This window comes from Vigna radiata, unplaced genomic scaffold, assembly GCF_000741045.1.
Source record: "Vigna radiata var. radiata cultivar VC1973A unplaced genomic scaffold, Vradiata_ver6 scaffold_285, whole genome shotgun sequence".
In the NCBI taxonomy this organism is placed as follows: Eukaryota; Viridiplantae; Streptophyta; class Magnoliopsida; order Fabales; family Fabaceae; genus Vigna; species Vigna radiata.
This window is the reverse complement of record NW_014542216.1, coordinates 301,241-323,381: the sequence shown is the minus strand read 5'-3', so window position 1 is coordinate 323,381 and position 22,141 is coordinate 301,241. Positions and strand designations below refer to the sequence as shown.

Below are 22,141 nucleotides of genomic sequence, written 5' to 3'. Positions count from 1 at the left end.
CCACATAGTTCTTCCTGATGATGCTAAGAAATTGCTAATGTTCGATTTTATAGCGTGTATTATGTATCATTCCAGCTTTTAAACTATCACTACACATGTAAACTGATTGAAACTCATCCTTTTGGCCCTGCACCTCCATGCAATTTTGTCTGAAAGACTAAGGATTGAGTGATCCAAAAAAATTTTAGATTGAACAATCCAGAAGTTAAGAATCAAGAGTACAACACAAGAAGCATGGCAAGGAAACAACAAATAATGCAGAAGAAATTTTAAGGAAGATATTCAAGAAGATATTCAAAGAGGCAATCCTTTTAGAAGATTATAAAGTATATTAAGAGAATCAAAGAATACTATGTAGACCCTAGAAGGTTAGGTTTGGAAAACAAAAGTAGAGAAAGAGATTCATGAAATGTATCTATCTTCAACAAGTTATTTAAAGGTCATCTATTAGCGGCACTGTTGAAATATAAATTGATTTTGTGTTATTGGGCCTATAAGATAAAAGTCCAAGTAGAGAAGGTCCAAATAGAATTCTAGAAAATCCTATCTAGAAGATTCTATAATGATGTACAAAAATATCTAGGGATGTTTATCCATAAGATGTTTCTAGATAAGTTTAGAATTATAGGAATGTTTTAGAAAGTTCTAGAGAATGANATCTAGGGATGTTTATCCATAAGATGTTTCTAGATAAGTTTAGAATTATAGGAATGTTTTAGAAAGTTCTAGAGAATGAATTATAGCCCTTAGATGAATGGTGTGGTGGCAAGATCCTAACCATTAGTTAAGGAGGTGCCACTAGTATAAATAGGAGCCTTCAATACAACAAGTCTTTCATTCCCTCAAAATCTTCCAACATCTCCCAATCTTAAACACTTCCTTCTAGCCTTTAAAGTTTCCTCCTAACAAAGTGGTGTCAAGAGCCATAAGATCCTCATAGAAATGGCAAATACCGGAGTTCCCTTTCAAGTCCCGATGCTCACTAAGAGCAACTATGACAATTAGAGCTTAAGGATGGTAGCTGTCCTTGGTGCACATGATGTGTGGGAGGTGGTCGAGAAGGACCACACCGAGCCAGAGAATGTAGAGAGTCATTCTCAAGCTCAAAAGGATAGATTGAGAGACTCAAGGAAGAGAGACAAGAAAGCTCTTTGTCTAATCTATCAAGGATTAGATGAAGATATTTTTGAGAAGATTTCTGGAGTCAAGTCAGCCAAGGAAGCATGAGAGAAGCTCAAAATCTCCCAATCTTAAAGTAAAAAGGTATGTCTTCAAACTTTGAGAGGAGAGTTTGAAGCTTTGCATATGAAGGAAGGAGAACTAGTCTCTGATTACTTTTTGAGAGTTTTAACGATTACTAATAACCTAAAATGAAATGGTAAGAAGCTAGATGATGTACGAATTATGGAGAAAATTCTTAGATCATTAGTCCAAAGTTCGAGCATATTGTCACCATTACCGAAGAAACCAAGGACTTGGAGGCTACGTCAATAAAGCAACTTCTTGGTTCGTTGCAAGCTTATGAAGAAAAGAAAAATAAGAAGGAAGAGATCGTGGAACAAGTCCTCAAGGCACACATTGATTCAAGAAAAGAAGAAAATGCACACAACCAATCAAGGCGAAGTTATAGTCAAGAACAAGGACAAGGGCGTGCATATGGACGTGGACAAGGATGAAAGCCTAACAACAATAACCAAAGAGGAGAAAGCTCTAACAGAGGTTGTGGGAGAGGAAATCCGAATTCAAGGTATGACAAATCACGAATCAAGTGTTACAATTGTGATAAGTTTGGACATTATGCTTTTGAATGTAGAGCCCCTAACAAAAATAAAGTCGAAGAGAAAGCCAATTATGCTGAAGAAAGGTGTCAAGAAGATGGTACCTTTCTATTGGCTTACAAAGGCCAAGATAAAGGCGAGGATAATTAGTGGTACCTTGATATTAGAGCAAGTAACCATATGTGTAGGAAAAGGAGCATGTTCGTAGAGCTTGACGAATCAGTAGAGGGAAACGTGGCTTTTGGAGATGAATCAAAGGTGGCGGTGAAAGGAAAAGGTAATGTCCTCATCTGACTAAAGAATGGAGAACATCAATTTATTTCCAACGTATATTATGTGCGAAGCATGAAAAGCAACATCTTGAGCTTAGGACAACTCTTAAAGAAAGGGTATGATATTCAACTTAAGAATAATAACCTTTCTATAAGAGATAATACAAGTAGATTCATTGCAAAGGTGCCAATGACAAGAAATAGAAAGTTCGTGCTCAACATTCAAAGTGATGGACCACAATGTCTCAAGATGTGCTACAAAGACCAATCATGGCTTTGGCATCTTCGATTTGGCCATCTTAATTTTAAAGGACTAGAGTTGGTCTCCAAGAAGGCAATGGTGAGAGGGTTGCCTTCTATTACTCACCCCAATGGTGAAAAGATTCTAGAATGATGTACAAAAATATCTAGGGATGTTTATCCATAAGATGTTTCTAGATAAGTTTAGAATTATAGGAATGTTTTAGAAAGTTCTAGAGAATGAATTATAGCCCTTAGATTAATGATGTGGTGGCAAGATCCTAGCCATTATTAGTTAAGGAGGTGCCACTAGTATAAGTAGGAGATGGTTGTATCATTTCTAAGCAAGCCAAAAAGATTAGAAGTCAATACAACAAGTCTTTCATTCTCTCAAAATCTTCCAACATCTCCCAATCTTAAACACTTCCTTCTAGCCTTTAAAGTTTCCTCCCAACACGCACTTGCTCATTTTCGAGTGTATGTGAAAATTGTAACTATTTCACATGTCTCTTCACTTTTAGATGTGTGTTTTTTTCATTTATTTGGATACCTTTCAAGGGGCATTTATGTCATTAGTCAAAGATTAAGGAAGCTAATTTTTTGTTAATGATATGACTAGCGATACATAAATGTAATCATTACTTTTTTGTGTTGACTTTTCTTGAAACTCATTTTCTAAAGTTTTGTTTGGTAACTGTATCTACAAATAAAGGTCAATTTTATCTTATAAACTTTTGCTTGAATGAATGAAATACACTTGACTTGTGATATTCTTTGAGCGTCTTCAGATATCAAACCTTTGTTTTTGGTTCTTACCTTTAAGAGTTTTTTGAAGTGATGAATCTTCCTTCTCTTTGGATTTTAGTGTAAAGTGACATGTTTACTAGTGCAAAAATGCTTATTAATGTCGATTTTTTGGGATTTTAACGTCTACAACTAAACCAATGTCATTGTCGGTGACGTCCATGTGACGTCGAAAAAATAGTATAACCGACGTCTATATCGACGTCAGTCACTGACAGGTCCAACGTCACTAAACGTCAGTGTAAGGGGAAAATGGACGTCTAAAGACATCATATAGACGTCGGTCTTAGCAATAACCGACGTCGAATGGGCACTAAAGACTTCGAAAATGACACTGACTGACGTCTAAGAGGCACTATAGACGTCGGTATGTCATTAATCGACATCTAATACAGTGGTTGTGTTTTAGTGCAGTTTTGTTCCCGTCTTTGGATAGCTTAGTAGCACAATCTCCTTTTGCTAGTTTCCCCTAAAAAAAAGCTTGCATCTCTTGAATTTCTTATGGATCTTTTCAACCCAAAACCGAATCTAGGTTCTTGCTTAGTTCCATTTTCATCCGCAAGAAGAAAAAGTCACGGTGAAACGATAACTAGGCAACGACCCAAGGTCGTTTTTGGGTTGAAATGATTAAAAGAAATTCAATAGACGCCGCTTTTTTCTAGGGGGCAGCTAGCAGAGGGAGGATGTGTTTCTACGTTACCCCAAGAAAGGAACAAAACTGCACTAAAACACAACACAAAGAAAGCAAATTTTAATCAGTTGAACTAGAAGATATCGATGAAAGACTAAACAAAGTTTAAACGGTAAGAATAAAAAAAACCACGCACTTGGGATGCCGCAAGAGAGAAAAATAAGAAGAGGCAGAGAGAAAAAGAAGAGGTGCCACATGCGAGAAAAGGAAGAGGCCGGAAGAGAAAATGGAGAAGAGGAAAACGATATCAGAAACTGAATGCCGCGAAGAGTTTGCGGTTGAATTTAAAATGAACTTGGGCGTCGGTTGCTCCAGACACCGACGTCTATATCGACATAGACGTCGGGTACCTCACTAATATGACGTCCAAGCTAACGTTTCATCTGACCTTTTGAATACCATTAGACGTCGGTGTCTAGGGGAGCCTACGTCTAGAAAAGCTGAAACGATTGACGTTTGATTTCCTGTCAGGGATGTTTGACGATTGTTGTCATGGTGCGCCGACGTCTATAATGATGAACATAATTACTTGCAGGCACATAGACGTCGGTGCCCCTTCTACCCGGCGTCTATGTCCCTCGAGTTTGGTGAACCTAATTAATTACAAGCACATAGATGTCACTTCCACTAAACACCGTCGTCTAAATTGAAGATTTTTTGTCTTCTCGCCTTCCATTCAGGCTGTCGACGTCGCCTTTCGACCACGCGACGTCGAAGCGTCTGAGAATTAGGTAAAGAGCATTAATTGCAGTCCCATAGACGTCGGCCCCCCGTGAACACCGACGTCAACGGACTGTCTTCTCACATACTCCTGACTATTAGACGTCGGTTTGTGCCAATGTTGCCGTCTACAGCATAAAAGACGTCACCTTCACATAAAACCGATGTCTAGTTTATCAAGCTATTTACGATAATGCCACCGTCCACTCATAGACGTCGAGTTACCAACAAACTGACGTCTATTGGGTGACGTTAAATAACGTTTTTACACTAGTGGTTATAAACCATTTTCTATTTTCATTTGCAATTTTGTTCTTGTTTTGCTCTTGTCTGGATTGAAATGTCGCAAGCTTTTCCTCTTAAAGGGTTTAACCAAAATGAAAGGAGAATCGAGATATGTAGCTATTAAAATAGATCGTTTAGAGAGAGAATGGACTGAGATGCTTTAAAATGTGAAACTTCCGTATATAGATGAAATCTATATGCAAAGCATTTATAAGGTACCGCAAAATATTCGTGAAAATAGTTCCAACGTAGACCTCTAATTGTTTCAATTGGTCCTTATACAATGTAGTCTTTTTGGGACTATATTCACGAATATTAACTAAATAAAGAGAAGGAACTTGAGATGGTGAATTGATTAAAGTTCAGCAGTTAAATTGCCTTAACAAGCAAACACCCAGTGTTCCAGAACTGGAAACTGCTTTCTGATTCATCTGATACAACGAGTCATGCTTTTATATAAAAATTCCTCAAAACTAAAAACAGTTTTTCAAAGTCAACACCATAATATGAACACTAATCCAAATCTAATGCCCAAATTGCACTTCATTAATATATTCTTTTAGCAAATGACATTGCAAGCTATATCTCATTTACAGATTAATTGTATGGATCCAATGTCATAGATATTATAAAAAGATTTGAATATAATATTACTGAAAGACATTGAATACAATAGATTTTAAACATCATAGTACAAGGCATATAAAATCAAGGTAATTTTGGTAACGAAAACGAGACTAGAGAATAAAATATCCACCAAACGTTATTTTAGTATAAAGCGTAGTTGACTCCTCAACTCATGAATTAATAACAAATGGTGTCATCGAAATAATGGAGGATGACGATGAACATATACATGATTTTCAGAGGAGGATGACGATGAACATATACATTATTTTTCGAAGAAGGATGAAGATGACGACATAGATGATTAATTTAGGTCTATATTATATTTATTTGAATTTCTTATACTGAATTTGATAGATGAAGAAACTTATTGCAAACTTAAATTTTCTATTACTTTTTGTATTAGCATGCGAGGAAAGGGAAGGTAAGGTCATCCCGCCCAGTAAATATAGACATGCTGTGCATGGAGTCATGCATGGTCACCTTGACATTGAAACTGGCAATATTCCTTTTAATTCTCAGTCCCAGTCGACGACCTCTAACCTCTAACGACAATCTCATATTTTTTTTAGAATCATGATATTTTAATAACATTTTTTAACAATTTTTTAACAACAGATTATGTGTCACTATTTTATTAATTTGTATATTTAAAACGGACCAATCACAAATTGTAAATTGTCAAAATTATGAAAGTTGTTACTGATGAATATTTCTATAAATAAGCTAACTATCACAATCTGTTGAAAAATTCGTTGATAACATACTATCATCGATTAATTATGATCCGTTACATCCATCAATAATTTCACGTTTTCTTGGAGTGTTGCAAGAAAAATACAATCTTAGCTTAGCTTGTGTTTAGACAAGACATATATTATGAGGGTAATTATTTTATTTTTAAATTTAAGATTTAATACCTATTTTGGTCCCTCTTTTGGGAGGGTTTGTTCAAAGTGGTCCTTCCTTTTTTCAAAAGTTCACTTAAGTCCTACCTTTTGAAGAAACTGTTCAAAGTGGTCCTTTTTGTTAACGGCGTTAACTTTCTTAACGACACAGCTGCCAGGTGACTAATATTTGCTGAGGTGTAACGTTTTGGCTGTGCTGGCACTGTTGTGTGTTTTAAAAAAAATAATTAATTGTGACGTGGAGTTTAATAAAATTAGGTTTAAATTAAAAATTGAATTTGGGGTTAATTGGGGGGTAATTAATTAAAAATCCCATTAAGAACCTTAATTGTTTCTGGAAATCTAAAATGGAGAAAAATCCCCAATCTGAATCCTAAGAACCCTATAACCCCAAAACCTGGGGAAGAACCAAAAAACCATAAATCCTGAACATAATGAAAGAATCAAAGAAAAAGAGGCCAAAGAATATTAAAAGCATTAAAACAATAACAGATTTTGTCCCTGACAATGACGAGGTGAGAAGAAAAAAAATGTAAGCGAATGGAGGAATGAAATTGATCACCAGAAAACAATAGCCAGAAAAGGCAACGATCTTTAACAAATCGATAATTACTGAAATTGAATCAAGATAGAATTTTAGCTCAAACAACGGTTCAAAAATATTTATCAACAGAAGATAATCATCAAAAGAAACAAAACAACAGGAAAAGAAAAGAAAAGAAAAAGGAGAAAACCCAGATGAACAATTCCTTGATTCAATCTTTCACAATCCAAGAAACAACAGAAACACAGAGGAACAAAGAGAGATTTAAAATGATTTTGATTGGATGAAAATTATTTAAAATGATTTTGATTTTGAATGAAGTTGGTTTTAAAATTTATTGAATGAAATGGGCTATTTACAATTGATTTTGAAAGGTGAAATTGGTTTTACAAAGTTTTGTTCATTAAATATGATTTTGAACTAAATTGACTTGTGTGTGGATTTTTTTTAGAGCAAGTTAATAAGAAAACTATGAATAAAATCATTTTTCCATCGCAAAAACTATTAAATTTCTTTCTCTTTGCTACATGAATTTCAAAATCAGTTTTCAGCACAACCATCATCACCAATAATAATTAGCATAACAACATTTGGGAGAGTTTTGGAATAATAATTAGCATAACAACATTTGGGAGAGTTTTGGAATGGGAGTCAAGGAACTGTTGATCCAAATCTGCATGTTTGTAGTTAAAAAGTGTTAAATTCTCCTATATTCGTTGTTCAATTTGAGAAACAACAAAAGATTGATCAATATATAAAATCCGAGGTTAGAAATAATACACAACTTTATGACATTTGGTTATTATTATCATCATTGTAAGACTATAGTATTGTTATTTACGAAAGTAATTTAAGATTTTTATTATTAATTTTGAATGGGATAGGATGAGAAATTGAGATATGTGATAAAATAGAATGGGAAACAAGTTATGGAATTGTTGGTGTTTCGGATGTAAGTCCCGAGACTAAACTCGAACCGANTGATTAGACCGATCGATCCTCCTTCACGCCTGAACGGGTGCGACCTGCACGTTAGCACTCCGANGATTAAGTCAGCGAGGTCACGATATTATTCAAGGTGAAAGTGATTAGATCAAAAGTGGTTTACCTGGCTAATTACTCCTGTATTTATAGGCTCAGATCACAACTCGGAACCACGAATTATCTGTAACCGTCAGCCCACAATCCCTGACTTTTCGCCCACTAAACGTAACCGCGGTCTGTGCCTCCGGAATTGTCGCTCCACACTTTATCACTGAATGGCTTCCTACTCGGATCGGTTTCTCTCTCTACCCGATCAACTTCCCTCTCCTCCTGATCTGTTCCTCTCATCTTACTCCCTGGGCAACATTCGCTGAGTGGTTTCTTGTTCTGATCGGTTTCTCTCTCCACCCGATCAGTTCCCCTCTCCTCCCGATCTGTTCCTCTCATCTTACTCCTCACGCAATATTCACTNAATGGCTTCTCGTTCTGATCGGTTTCTCTCTCCACCCGATCAGTTTCTCTCTCTGCCCGATCCCCATACACTACATAAGCCCCCCAAGCCCCAAGCCATGCAAATGGTGAAGGGGTTTAAGCTAAGGAAAAAATGGAGTAACTGGCGNCGTGTGGACCTTACGATCAATTGGGCAACTGACGGCCCTGATGTATTCAAAATATATTCATCATCAGAAACAAAGAGTCCGTAATTACCAGCCCTTGGATTCATCCAGAATCGACGGTACGGATGACTTTGCGAAACCGTTTTTTGCGGCTATAAATAGGAATGGACCTTCTCCTTCTTTTGCAACTNTTNAACTTTTAAGGCACCTCCTAACCGACCATCCGCACCTGCAAACCGATCTTCGTATCATCAGGTAATGTCTTATTCTCCTAACTCCTCTGGTGGGTCNCGGGATGANGGTAAAGGATATGATGACGAGGGGGTAGCGTCATCATCCTCGTCCCGTACACTTTCTGCTAGTTCGTCCTCCTCATCGGGGGTAGCGTTTAACTATGATAATTCGCGTGCCTGGACTTCCATGGCCGCCCCTCCGATCGTNCTGGGATATGATTGGGCTCCCCACGAGGTTAAGAATTATATTCCATATTTTACTTCCACCGCCACCATTAAACACTTATTAGAAAAGGTGATGATTTTAGCGGATTTGGATGAGGTAGACGATTATACCTTCGTTGTTTGCCGTTCTAACGAACGGGCCTGTCATGGCCGGGAGGGGTATGAATCTGACTTCTTCTATATATACACTACTTTGTTTCGTGACTTAGGCGTTAGGCTTCCGCTCTCNGAATTCCAAATGGGAGTATTGAGAGAGTTGAACATTTGTCCANCCCAATTACACCCGAACGGGTGGGCGTATATGCAAGCATTCAGTGTGTTATGCGCGGGCTTACTGCTGACCCCTACTCCAGGGTCGTTTCTATACTTCTTCNGTGCCCTTCCTCATCCCAACCGATCCTGGATTTCTTTAATTCCCNTGAAGGACAAGCAATTATTCGTGTCCTTTAATTCTTCTTACAAAGAATTCAAATCTAATTTCTGTAAGATAGCCATACGACTTCCCGATCGGCCAAAGTATTTTTTCGACGATGGCCGCCCGAAGTTTCCACTCTATTGGACTGAGCATCCTAACCGAGTAGACTCGTGGCCAAAAGCCAACATGACCGCCGATGAGATAGATGTAATAACCCAGATTGATGAGATGCCCCGAAAGACCCCATCCCGCCAGCTGATTGAACTGCTCGGGACTGACACTCTTAGAGAAAGGGTGTTGGGTAAGTACTACTCTCTTTGGTACGTTGGTTGATCATTATTAACTCTTCTAAATTTTCTTTTGCGTTGCAGAATATTCCGGAGGTATGGAAAGGCATCAATCTTTTCTAAAGATGATGGCTAGGAAGGAGGCTCTCAATTCAGGTGGCGAAGGAACGTCTTCTGCCACTAAGGTACCTAGAGGATCGGGTAATATCCCTGCTCATTCAGGCGTTAACCCTGCCCTGAAGCTATCTGACACAACACTCCCGGAATTTCTTCCCCAGGTTTCTGGTTCTAGGGTTCTTAGGATTCAGATTGGGGATTTTTTTACATTTTAGATTTCCAGAAACAATTAAGGTTCTTAATGGGATTTTCAATTAATTACCCCCCAATTAACCCCAAATTCAATTTTTAATTTAAACCTAATTTTATTAAATTCGACGTCACAATTAATTATTTTTTTTAAAACACACAACAGTGCCAGCACAGCCAAAACGTTACACCTCAGCAAATATTAGCCACCTGGCAGCTGTGCCGTTAAGAAAGTTAACGCCGTTAGCAAAAAGGACTACTTTGAACCGTTTTTGCAAAAGGTAGGACTTAAGTGAACTTTTGAAAAAAGGAGGGACCACTTTGAACAGTTTTTGCAAAAGGTAGGACTTAAGTGAACTTTTGAAAAAAGGAGGGACCACTTTGAACAAACCCTCCCAAAGGAGGGATCAAAATAGGTATTAATCCTAAATTTAAATATTTTATGGCAATATTTTTTGGATAAAGAATTTAAAAAATTAAAATTATAAAAATTTTAATTCGAATAATTGGATTACATAAAATTAAGGAATTTCATTCATATTTTTTGGTATTCATAATATGGTTCGATTTGGATAGAGGTTAATTTGGTTCGATCTGAATCTAGATAGATTCACCTTGACCTGACATTGAATTAACCAAAATTAGTTTGACATGGTCTTAACTAAGGTTGAATCAGACTCAACTGAATTGATATAGGTCTAGGTTAACTCGACTGAATGTGACATATTCTAACACGACTTGGTTTGGCCTAGGCTGAATAGTCTCTATTCTTATACAACCCACCTTTTTAACAAAATTATCTTTTGTGAATAATCAGACTCACTTTTATGATGTATTTCATGTAAATAAGACATTACAATTTGTAATACTATTACATTTGGCTTTTCATCTCCAAACCAAAATGTCTACCAATTATTACAAATTATGACACTATAATGGCCATTAATAGCCAAATCAACACACTAAATTCTTGATTTTGCTTTCCTAAAACATCAAAATAGAACTACTCATAGAATCTGTTATAGTAACTCTCGTATTTAAGTTTACTTAATACTTATAAGGTTCTCTTACAACTCAACCAAGACAACCAGATATAATCCTCAATACCTTCTTCCCTTAACTAATTACCTGCACATTTGACATTGCTATTTTTATTAGTTCTAACTCTTTTCGTAGCAGTAGTTAAGTATACATATAATGACTTCTTACCACGAATTACTGAGATGATAGAACATATTGTCTGAATAATCGTGAGTAAAAGTAGTAGAATTGAAGTAATAATAGATGTTATTTTTTAAGGAGTGTTGAAGTACTCGTGTATGAAGATAGGCTTGTACTTGTTGCCAGGATTTTCATAGAATTCATTTAAGGAAAAAGATATTGTAATCATCAGCAACACAATATATAGCATCACAAAGTTTTCCTTATACTAAGACACTTAAACACAATCATCAAATACTTTCCTACCAAGTGACTTCCTTTTTGCTTATTTAGTGAATCCTTTCTTCAATTACCTGCACATTTAAGATAACAATTTTATCAGTTTGACTTGTTCCATGCCATTGTTTAAGTATTGAAGTTGTCATGATTTCTTACTTTGAACCACTGAGATGATTGAACATACAGTTTGAATAAATGTGAGCAAAAGTAGCACAATTGCAGCAGTAGTAGATGCTATTTTCCAAGGAGTGTTAAAGTACTCATGTATGAAGATAGCCTTGTACTTGTTGCCAGGATTTTCATAAAATTCATTTAAGCTATTGCAGATGGAGAAATAGTGTGAATTGAAATCTGGGATGCTAAGTTGTGAGGTTAGATTATTAAACATTGTAGCCACTTTTTTAGCATCACCGGTCCAATTGACAATAATTTTTTTTTCAACGAGAAGGTTCACATCTTTTTCAGTATCGATAAGAAAAGCTAGAATCACTACATATTGAGTAATGATGTTTGTTGAAGAAAGGTGGCAATGTTCATATGCCATCATATTCCTGAACAACAGTTCTGTATTGTCATGTATATTCAAGATTGGCATTGTCAACACTCCATGTTTAGAATAGGTCAAGTCAATGAAGCTTTTATATGGACTGACCTCGAACGCAAGACCGGCCTCCATTAGTTGGCTTGCACTGTATACATGTTTTACTTCGTTGCATCGTTCTAGTTTTTCAAGACCAAGCTTTGATGATGATATTATAGAAGATCTTAACAAATCAGTGAAGTGTTTTGGACTCTCTCTTGGTCGCACGTTTCCAAAAAGTCTATTCTCAAAATAGTTTAAAGTAATGTCAAGAAATTTCTCATTCATACCAGTGAGCTTGTAAAGTTGTTCAAGAACACAGAAAGGAAGTTGATTTTCCAATAATAGCAAGTCAAGCTCAATAAAGCCTAACATTCGTGGTTTTTGAATCAAAGGGTCTTTTTCCTTCCACTCACTTTTTCTATCTGATCTTAGAAAAAGCTCAATTATGAAACAAGCATCAACCAAAATCATCTTTAAGAAATTATCATTGCATTCAATAGTGTCTGCATAACAGTTTCGAATAATATTCCTTTCTTCCATCTCTTTAATTTTTTCAACAAATACTCTCATAGGTAGTTGTGTTCTATTCAGAAATCCTTTGAGATATTTTAGTTTAAGCTTTTTCGTCGTCTCTAAACTGTTGTGATGATAAGGGCCAATTGTAAAAATTAGAGGTGTGTAAACTTTGGGATTATTTTGACGAATATTTTGTGGTACCCTATAAATGCTTTGCATATAGATTTCATCCATCTCTGGAGGTTTCACATTTTGAAGCATCTCAATCCATTCTCTCTCTAAACGTTCTATTTCAATCGTTACATAACTCGATTCTCCCTCCATTCCGTTAAAACCCTGTAACATCAAAAATATACAATAACTTATTTAAATATTAGTATTTCGGAATCAATTTTTAAAATACCAATGCCATAATCTAAAAGAATGTAGTTAATATTTATATAAAACCATTAGTTAAAAGTTTAATTCAGAGAAAAAAAAGTCTTACAACCAAATTGATGGTCTAATAAATTTCTTTAAAGTTTTCATACGAGACAAAGATAATTATATAAAGGTTTTAAATATAATAAAATAAATTGACATTGAATATAATAGATTTTAAATATATTATAGGGTATATACCGTAGCTTGGACAAGATATGTAAAATATAGGTAATTATGGTAAGGAAATGAGACTCGATAACAAAATATGGACCAAGGTAGCAACAGAGCTATTGAAATGTGTTCACCTGATACAAAATCTTTTTTCTAACTTATTTTCATTACATTCTTTATTTTACTTTTCCTACATATCATAACATTTATGTATTCATATTCAGGTTTGTTCTGTCTAGAGTTACTTTATATGTCATTCCAAAGTCTATTAAGCAACAATTTCTTTAGTTTTAGTCATAATGAGAAACAATCCTTCCAAAAATAGAGCATCCTTATGGCAGCAATTTAAGGTAAAACCTCATGCTACTTAATCTCATTTTCTATTGATTTCACTTATTAAATCCATTCGTTTTATTTTAACATAGTCTACTATAATGGAAAAAAGTATAGTGGAGATCTGAGCATGAAACTTAAATCAAGAAAAATTTTCACAGCAAAGCATCTTGTAAGTTATAAAAAAATTTAGAGATGCACACATTGTAGGAGTGTGTCGTCATTAGGTAGGGGAGCACATATTGAACTCATTGCTAGCACATTGGAATTATCTACATTACCACAACAAAGGTGTTATCGTCCAAAGAAATAGGGCTTGATAAGGGATCTGACCAGTTTGTTGATGAGAGATCGCGTAGAACGCATGTAAGGAAACTATTTTGCAAACTTGATACTTGTATTATTTGGTTCCTTTTAAACTTTCTCCTTGTAATACAATTTACATATTTTTTAAGAGGAAGAATTTTGACTAGAACCTCAAAGGTCAAATTCTAGCAAGGATCGTGGCCTTTTGATGATGCATCACAAGCAAATATCAATGACGAAGATATCATCAGGATATAGTGGTGGGTGGACTTCGGGGATGGAACAAATAAAGGACGAGTATATTGGGTAGGACAATTTGTGACCCATTACATTGTTGGAAGAGGTACACTAAAGAACCAACCATCTAAATCCAACAATGTTCGTTATGATGAGTTAGGACAACAACTACAAGCTCATGACCAAGCTTATGATGACCTCAAATAGCAACTTTTGAATTTACTAAATTTGATCACGAGGTTCTTGCCTCCAAATGCATAGCCTATGGTCCAATAGCCTTAGTCCACCCCAACATTGTCCTAACAACAATGCTCCCTAATGCAATCACCTCCAATGCAGTAAGAACATGAAGAAGAAGAAGAAAATAACTCTATTGATAACTATGACGATTATTATATATTTAATTAGTTTATGTACATATTATAAGATTTGAAAACACTTCTATACTTTTGTATTTATGACATTATATTATGTTTTTAATGATATGGTTGTGACTAATGCATTGCTTGTTGATGTTTGGATGTATAAGGATTCTATGATTTTCATTGTCTGAGATTGTCTAATTTAATATGATGAAAACCAAATGATACCTAGTGCAATTGAATTTGTTTTGCATATTATGGCATATTGCTGAGGGCCTATATCCGTCAACAATTGTTTTTGACATGGCAATTATTGACGAATCTGAAGTTGTCATTAATTTGTCAAAAAAATATGCAATACCAAATAATTTTAGAAATTTCTGATAACTTATATCCGTTCATAATTGCATACTTTTTTCATAATTTTTTTAAAGAAGTTGTCAAAATTCATGGCGACTTTAATTAGAAAGTCATCAAGAGCCATGACTTCTTAGTCTTGATTTGTAAATTTTATGCCAATCATCCCAATTTTGTAATGTAGGGAGTAAATTATTCCATTTTTTTTATTAACGGAGTAAATTATTCTATTTTTGAAAAAAAATCCTAATACAAGAAATAATTGGATAAAGGAGAAGCTACTAAAACAAAATAAAAATGATTCTAGTTAGTTAAACGATAATACTAAAAAATATTTTAAATTATGATTGAACGCATTATCATTATAAATTTTATGACTTTAATTATAAATTAATAATGTAAAACCTAATATTGTAATTCAAGTTAATTGATTCTGATAAATATATGTTATAAATCATAATTATATTAAGGTTTAAACATTATTTGTTTGAAAATTTCAATTAGATTTTAATTGTTTTAATTGGATTTCTAGTTTTAAAAATGTGATGTAATTTTGTTATTTATGTTAGTATAATACTAATTATGTTAACTCATATATTACATGTTGGTTTGTAGTTTTTTTTTTTTACTTTTTATATTCTTTTATTTATACTTAGTTTTAATCTTAAAAAATAGATGAATAAAATATGAGTTAACAATATTTAATGTAATATTTTAAAAATCATTTTTAATAAAAATATCAGTATAATATTATACAAATAATAAGTTTTGTCTTAATTTGGAGAGAGATAATGATTTTTCATTTTTGTGAAAAATTGGAACTAAAACGAATAAAGACACATATATGAAAGACATTGATATTAATAGAGTACACAAGACACAGACGCGTGGAAACAAACACTTTTACTTTGTTTTTAAAAGTTGAAAAAAATTTAAAAAAATAAAAAAACTATATATTAACACATGATATGTTGTTAGAATATTTTTTTTAAAAAAAAACCTAATTGAGACTCTCAAAAAAATTATGACATAATTAAAACTTTGTTAAAAATAGAGATCAACTTAAAACATGCCCACCAAAATGGGAAGCAGATGAATAATTAAACTTAAATTTTAACATAAGTGTTTGTTAAAAGGTGATAAAAGAGTTTCTCTAATAATCATTTGTCAATAATGCAATAGGGATTGAAACTTCCAAAATTGATATTAAAGCATAAGTAGATACTTCATACAAAAGATAAAACCTAAATAGAGGAAAGGAGGAGAAGGAACCTGAGATGGTGAATTGGATTAATGTTCAGCAGTTAAATCACCTTAACAACCAAAGTCCCGGTGTTCCACAGCAGAAAACTGCTTTCTGATTCTTCTGACACAATGAGCCATGCTTTTATATAAAAATTCCTCAAGCTAAAACCAGTTTTTTAAAGCAACACCATCGTATGAACACTAATCCATTCTAATGCCCAAATTGCACTTCATTAATATACTATTTTAGCAAATGATATTGCAAGTTATATCTCGTTTACGGATTAATTTTATGGATCTGTTGTCATAGATATTATAAAAAGAATTTGAATATAATATAACAGAAAGAGATTGAATACAACAGATTTTAAATATTGTAGGTAGGGTATACCGTAGTTAGTACAATATAAAATAAATGTAATTTTGGTAAGTAAACGAAACTATATAATAAAATATCCACAAAACGGACTACTAGCATTATTAAAATATCAGCCAATGATATATAAACTTTGACTTATTTATTTATGAAGAGTAGCTTGTTCATCTGCACATTGGCATAAAAAAACTAAGAGGGAAAATAAGCAACTGGGGAAGGATTTGACCAATTAAACAAAATCCCAAATTGATAGTATTTTTATGTGGTGAAGGCAATAGTTATAAACTAGAGAAAAATCGAGATAGTAGAATGTGAAAATAGTTGGAAATTATATTCTTTTAGAAATTATATTACACTTTAATACTTCTCCTTTATCCAAATTCAGTAATTCCAAGCATAGCACATAATAGTTTACACCTTGTCCTTGTCACACCTATGTAAATATCTTTAATTTGATCTTCTTCCTCCATTTTCATTGACTTGTTTTTCTTGTTTTGAGGCTTTTTCAAAGCTTGTGGGCTCTAGTATGACCAAATTACAAGATTCATATATGACTTCCAGAGATTTGATTTGTCTCGAAGTAGATTCAAGTGATGATTCTTCTTGTTGGAGTTGCAAGAAATTCTAAAGCATGTATATTGTTATCTTCTTGGCTTATAATAGGTTGATTGAACGACATGTATAAAATCTTCCTCTCAATCACTCTTTTTCCTAGTTTCAAGTAGCATTTTCATATACTTCAATGTCTTTATTGATAGATGGCTTATTTTTCTAAAGATTGTACATTCTCTAGTCTTTTGATTATGTACTACATCCAAAGAAGATACCTTATACGGTATTGTCTTCTAGTTTGTCTCTTTTGGTTTGGAATGTGAATATAGCAAACATATCCAAATACTCTTAGATGTTTAGCTGATGCACTCTTTGCACTCCAAGTTTCGATTGGAGTTTTGTTCTGAAATGCTTTAGTTGGACATCTGTTTAGAATGTAAACTGTAGTGTAGTCTACTTCAGCTCAAAAAGTGTTAGACATACTTTTCCCTTTTATTTTTGATCTTGCCATCTCAATGATCGTGGAATTATTTCTCTCTAACACACAATTTTGTTGTGGAGTATATGGGATTATCAATTATCGCTCTATGCTTTCATCTTCGTAGAATTTGCAACTCGTGACACGTGTACTCCTTTCCATGATAATTTCTAAGTACTTTTATCTATTGTCAATTGTACTTCTCGACAAAGGGGCTTGAATTTCTTGAATATCCCAAAGACTTTTGACTTTTACTTTAAGAGATAGACCCATGTCATTGTAGAGAAGTCATCATTGAAGAGGATGAAATGCCTATTTTGTGATGTGTAGGTATCCTCATCCATCTACAAACATTAGTATGAATTAACTTTAGTTAGTCTTTTTCTCTCCATGCTTTTTCTACGGGAATGGTACTCGGTGTTGTTTTGTCAAGGAGATATCCTTCGCATGATTCATTATTTACCTTCAAGCATGGAAAAACTCTCATCATGTTTTTTTTTATATATAAAAGCTTTAAGGAAAGTGCGTTGAAGTTGTCAAATCTCCTATGCCAAAGTCGTGAGTCAGTAAATTTTGCCTTCATGGCAACATTAGTTCCACGTTTAAAGCTTATATGAAAGCTTCTATTTCTCTTCTCCCCTTTTACTTGGCTAATTTTTATCATTTTACTATCATACATTTTGCATATATCTTTCTCAAAATGAAGAGAATATCCATTCTTAATCATTTGGCCAATACTTAAAAGATTCTCTTTAAGATTTGGAACTAGCAAAATATCCTTGATGAATTTCATACCTTTTTTGGCTAGACGATGTCTTATCTAAAAGTGTCCAAGAGAGATTGATTTAAACGCTCAATTCTTATAATACCTAGATGTTGAGATTGTTGATAAGGGAAGCATTGGTTTACCTAAACCTTAATCTCACAGTGTTCTGGTTTTTGATGATGACAACACATTATTAATAACACATGTATTGATATGTGTTACATGTTAAAATCTTTATTGTGTATGAAATCTTGAAGAACATGTTTATGTTGATTTTCGTATATGTATGCATATTCACTGATTTTCTACTTCATAAATCATTTGTTATTGCATAACATATGTTTCAGAAAAGAAAAACTACATGCACTTACTTGAACTTGTATTGTGTGGCAAAACTGCAAGTTTTAAGTCGATTTCATTATGAAGTAAGTCGATTAAAACTCGTGACTTTGCATAGAATTTCAAAACAGTGTTGTGAGTTATTTTGCAATGAAAAGATTTTCAAAACTGATTTGAAGTGTTAAAGTCAACTGCATGCGCAGGAAATTCGACTTAGTTATGTTTTGAAATTTTGTTAATGTTGGTGAACTATAACGACTATATTTTAATTCTGTATTCAAGCATTAAATGCAACTAAATTAAATGTGTAATCAATTTGGTTGGTTTGATTGCTGCTAATTGTATTAATTGTTATAACCGTCTGGTGACAATCGACTACATTAGTGGCAAAGTCGACTATAGGAGCGTCTATTTTATAGAAACAATAAATAGAGATGACTTTGTAATTCACAAAGACTTTGGCTATACTAACAATTTCATTCTTTTATTTCAAATTGTGATCTTTGTGAAAATGCTCCAAGAACTCATCAAGAAGACGATGGAGATATTTCTTTGAAGAGTTTCTTTAGGAGGAAGTGATTTGCGCTTACTGTTTGATCAAATTTTGAACTACTGGTGTTCATCATATTGATCAAGACTTTTGTCAATCTATTGGAGATTGGACTGCCCTTTTGGGATTATAGGAAGAGAACTTGTGAAGTTCTGTACACTTTGAGAATTGTTCAAAGTGGGTTAAAGATTGTAGAAGAGGGGATATCTTGATGCAAATCTTTGTGTTCTTGCCTATACTTTTAGTTAGAGGGTTAGAGAGATTGTCTATACTTTTGACGTGGAGGTCTCTATAGAAATCTTGTGTAAAAACCTTGAATAATATAGTGCATTGGCTTCCTGGTTGTGGAAAGGCACTGGATGTAGGCATTGGGCCGAACCAATATAAAAATGTGTTTGATTTTCTCTATCCTTGAACTCTTTACTTTAAGTCGACTTTACATTCTGCATAGTCAACTATATATTTCCACTACACTGATTTATCTTTTTCCTTGAGTTTCAAGAAAACTTTGAAAGATTTATACTGTGCGAAAAAAATTTGAAAAAGACTCTGATTTTTGAACATCACCAATTCACGCCCCCCCCCCTCTTGGTGTTGAAACTAAGCCATTCTTTTTCCAACAATTGGCACCAGAGCTGGTTTTCATAAGATATTTGAAAAACTAGTTGACTTCTGTTTTCTTTGAATCGACTATATTCCTGGAAATGGCTTTTGTTACTCAAACAAGAAGGATATGTGAGTCTGCGCTTGAATTGATATCATCTACTTGCAATGAAAAATCAAATTCTATTACTAATGGGTTCTATGAATCTTTTGAAACAGGAATCTTGCAAGACAAGGCAACCTATGGAGGTAAATTTGGTCCTTGATCACAAAGAATCAATCTGCATGCTGATAGATTTACAAGATTGTGTCTGAAAAGCCAAATGAGTCAAAGTGATAATAAGAAGACTGTGTCTGAAAAGGATCTTATTATGATGGAAAAATCTAAAGTTGCAAAAGTAGATCTGAAAGAAGAAACAAAAAGATCCATGTGGTACTTGGACAGTGGATGCTCGAGACACATGACAGGGGATTCTACAAAATTCTCTAATATCTCTTACAAAACTTCTGGTCATGTTACATATGGCGACAACAACAAAGGAAAGATCATTGGTAAATGTGAAATTAAAAGTCCTTCATCTTATGAAATTAAAAATGTTCTTCTTGTTGAGGGGTTAAAGCACAATCTACCACCAACAACCACCTTGCCGCCGCACCATCGGATCAAGCCAACACCCATCTTCCATAGAACAATCCCAAATCGCCGCTAAACCTCCACCGCAAGCCTTTTCGCCAAAGCGTCGCTGCCTTCGTTCTCATCCAAACTCCACGGACGTCGCCACTACAAGAAATATTGCATTTACATACAAATATTTATATACGGATTTTAATTTGTATGTAATGCAAGTATTACATACGGATTTTATATACGGATTTCGAAAAATAAATTATATAGGATTTTTATCTACTGAAAATCTGTATATAAGGTCTGTAGATAATTTTGGCACGTGATGGCGGGAACAGTTTCAAAGATAAAATTTGTATGTAATTGTTATAATCCATACATAACCAAAAACAAGTTATATCTACCGATATTACATACGAATTTGAAAAATCATTAATTTAAAAAAAAAGTAAAGTTTCAATGGATTATTTAGAAGCCTATTTCCTCGAACCCTTTTTCCTTAACCTTCTTCACTTTTCTCTCTTCTTTAAGCTTCTTCCTCATCTTTACTCCTCTTCATGCTTCTCCTTCAATTCGACGTGAACGTCTTGATCCCTCCTTCGTGCTTTTTCTTAGTTTTCATCAGTGCGTGCGTGTGGCCTATCTCCTTTGTCTTGAACGTTATCTTCCTTTCAGGTTTGCTCTCATTTTTCACATTTCTTCTTCCTCGAGGTTCCTCTTTCCACTCAAGAGCTCCTCATTCGCAAGCCATTTTTCTTCACACAATTTTCTTCTTCTTTCATATTTAGCTTTTCCATAGCCTTTGCAACCGTAGAACGTTTGTTCTATCGATTCATTAGTCGATCTACATCTCTAGTTAGGGTTCAAACCTTTTTTCAACATTTGCTTCATTTTAAACCGATTATATCCTCTTTTCTATCGATTAAAAGCCTTTCTACTGATTGATTCTTCGATTAGCATCATTTACACTAATCAATCTTACATTTACACTAATTAATCGATCCATTTACACTAATCCTCTCCGTTTTTGGAGTATTCCTGGATTCTCAGGGTTTGCTTTCGTTCTCCACTGATTCGGCTACTGGTCTCGAGTTCTCTTCCCAATTTACATCATTCCACTGTGTTTCTTCACCAGAGGAGCCTCATTACAGTTCAAATCGCGCCTTCAGGCCTCTTCTCAGAGTTGCTCTTCCATCATTACCTTAGGGCTCCTTCATTTTAGGGCTATTGTTTTCAGGTATCACGTTCTTGTCCGTCTTTCTCTTCTCTATTTCGTTTCTCCTTTGCCCTATTTTCTTGAAAAAAAGCTTTTATTAGGTGTTGATCACGCCATTGATGTACTGGGTGTAGGATCTCTATTCGTGTAGTGAATTTAGGAACCCGCTCTCACAAGCTTCGTTGCTAGGGCAAAACCTGATGGAGAATGACACTCCTCTAGTGAGTGTTTAAATTTTGCAACTATGAGTTATAGTGTCTTGGTAGTGTTATGGTTATACTTATTTTATTTTAGCATATGGGTTGCGTGAATATTTGGGTTTAATGACTATGTTTTGCATGATTGCTACTAGTTGAAGGAACCTAAGTCCATTACTGTAACTGTTATATACATATTTTATTTGATAAAACGAGGATGGTTGTCCTGTAAAACTTAAACTGTATACTCCATAAATACAATGTCTAGTTATGAAGCTCCAATCTTTTCTTGAAGCCTTCAAAATCCGAGACGACCATTTGGATGAGTGTGTGTGAGAGTGTTCGGAAGAGGGAATGTAAATATAACAAAGGAGGAAGGGTAGTTGTAGAGGAAGGTTGAGAGAAGGTGAGGTGAAATGTTTGATTGGAAGTATGATGTGAGATAAGAGATTAGGGGGTCAATGAGATTTATAGGTGTGTGCGAATAACAATGAGAGTGTGTAGGCTGTATAGATTAGCTATGGTTGAAT

At 34.3% G+C, this 22,141-nt stretch overlaps 1 protein-coding gene across 2 annotated transcripts; it reads right to left on the bottom strand.

Annotated features, from left to right (window-relative positions):
• Positions 1 to 11,284: 11,284 nt before the first annotated feature.
• On the bottom strand, positions 11,285 to 16,096 carry LOC106779405 (UPF0481 protein At3g47200-like). 2 transcript variants are annotated; one of them, XM_014667501.2, is made up of 3 exons: positions 15,937 to 16,096; positions 11,533 to 12,811; positions 11,285 to 11,450 (listed from the first exon to the last, which is right to left on the bottom strand). In XM_014667501.2, exons 2-3 carry the CDS (start codon positions 12,797 to 12,799, stop codon positions 11,443 to 11,445), a joined length of 1,275 nt encoding a protein of 424 aa, XP_014522987.1. In that variant the 5' UTR covers positions 12,800 to 12,811; positions 15,937 to 16,096; the 3' UTR covers positions 11,285 to 11,442. The 2 variants fall into 2 exon arrangements, with proteins under 2 accessions (XP_014522987.1, XP_022632288.1); XM_022776567.1 differs by having other exon boundaries at positions 11,285 to 12,811.
• Between the last annotated feature and the right edge of the window lie 6,045 nt (positions 16,097 to 22,141).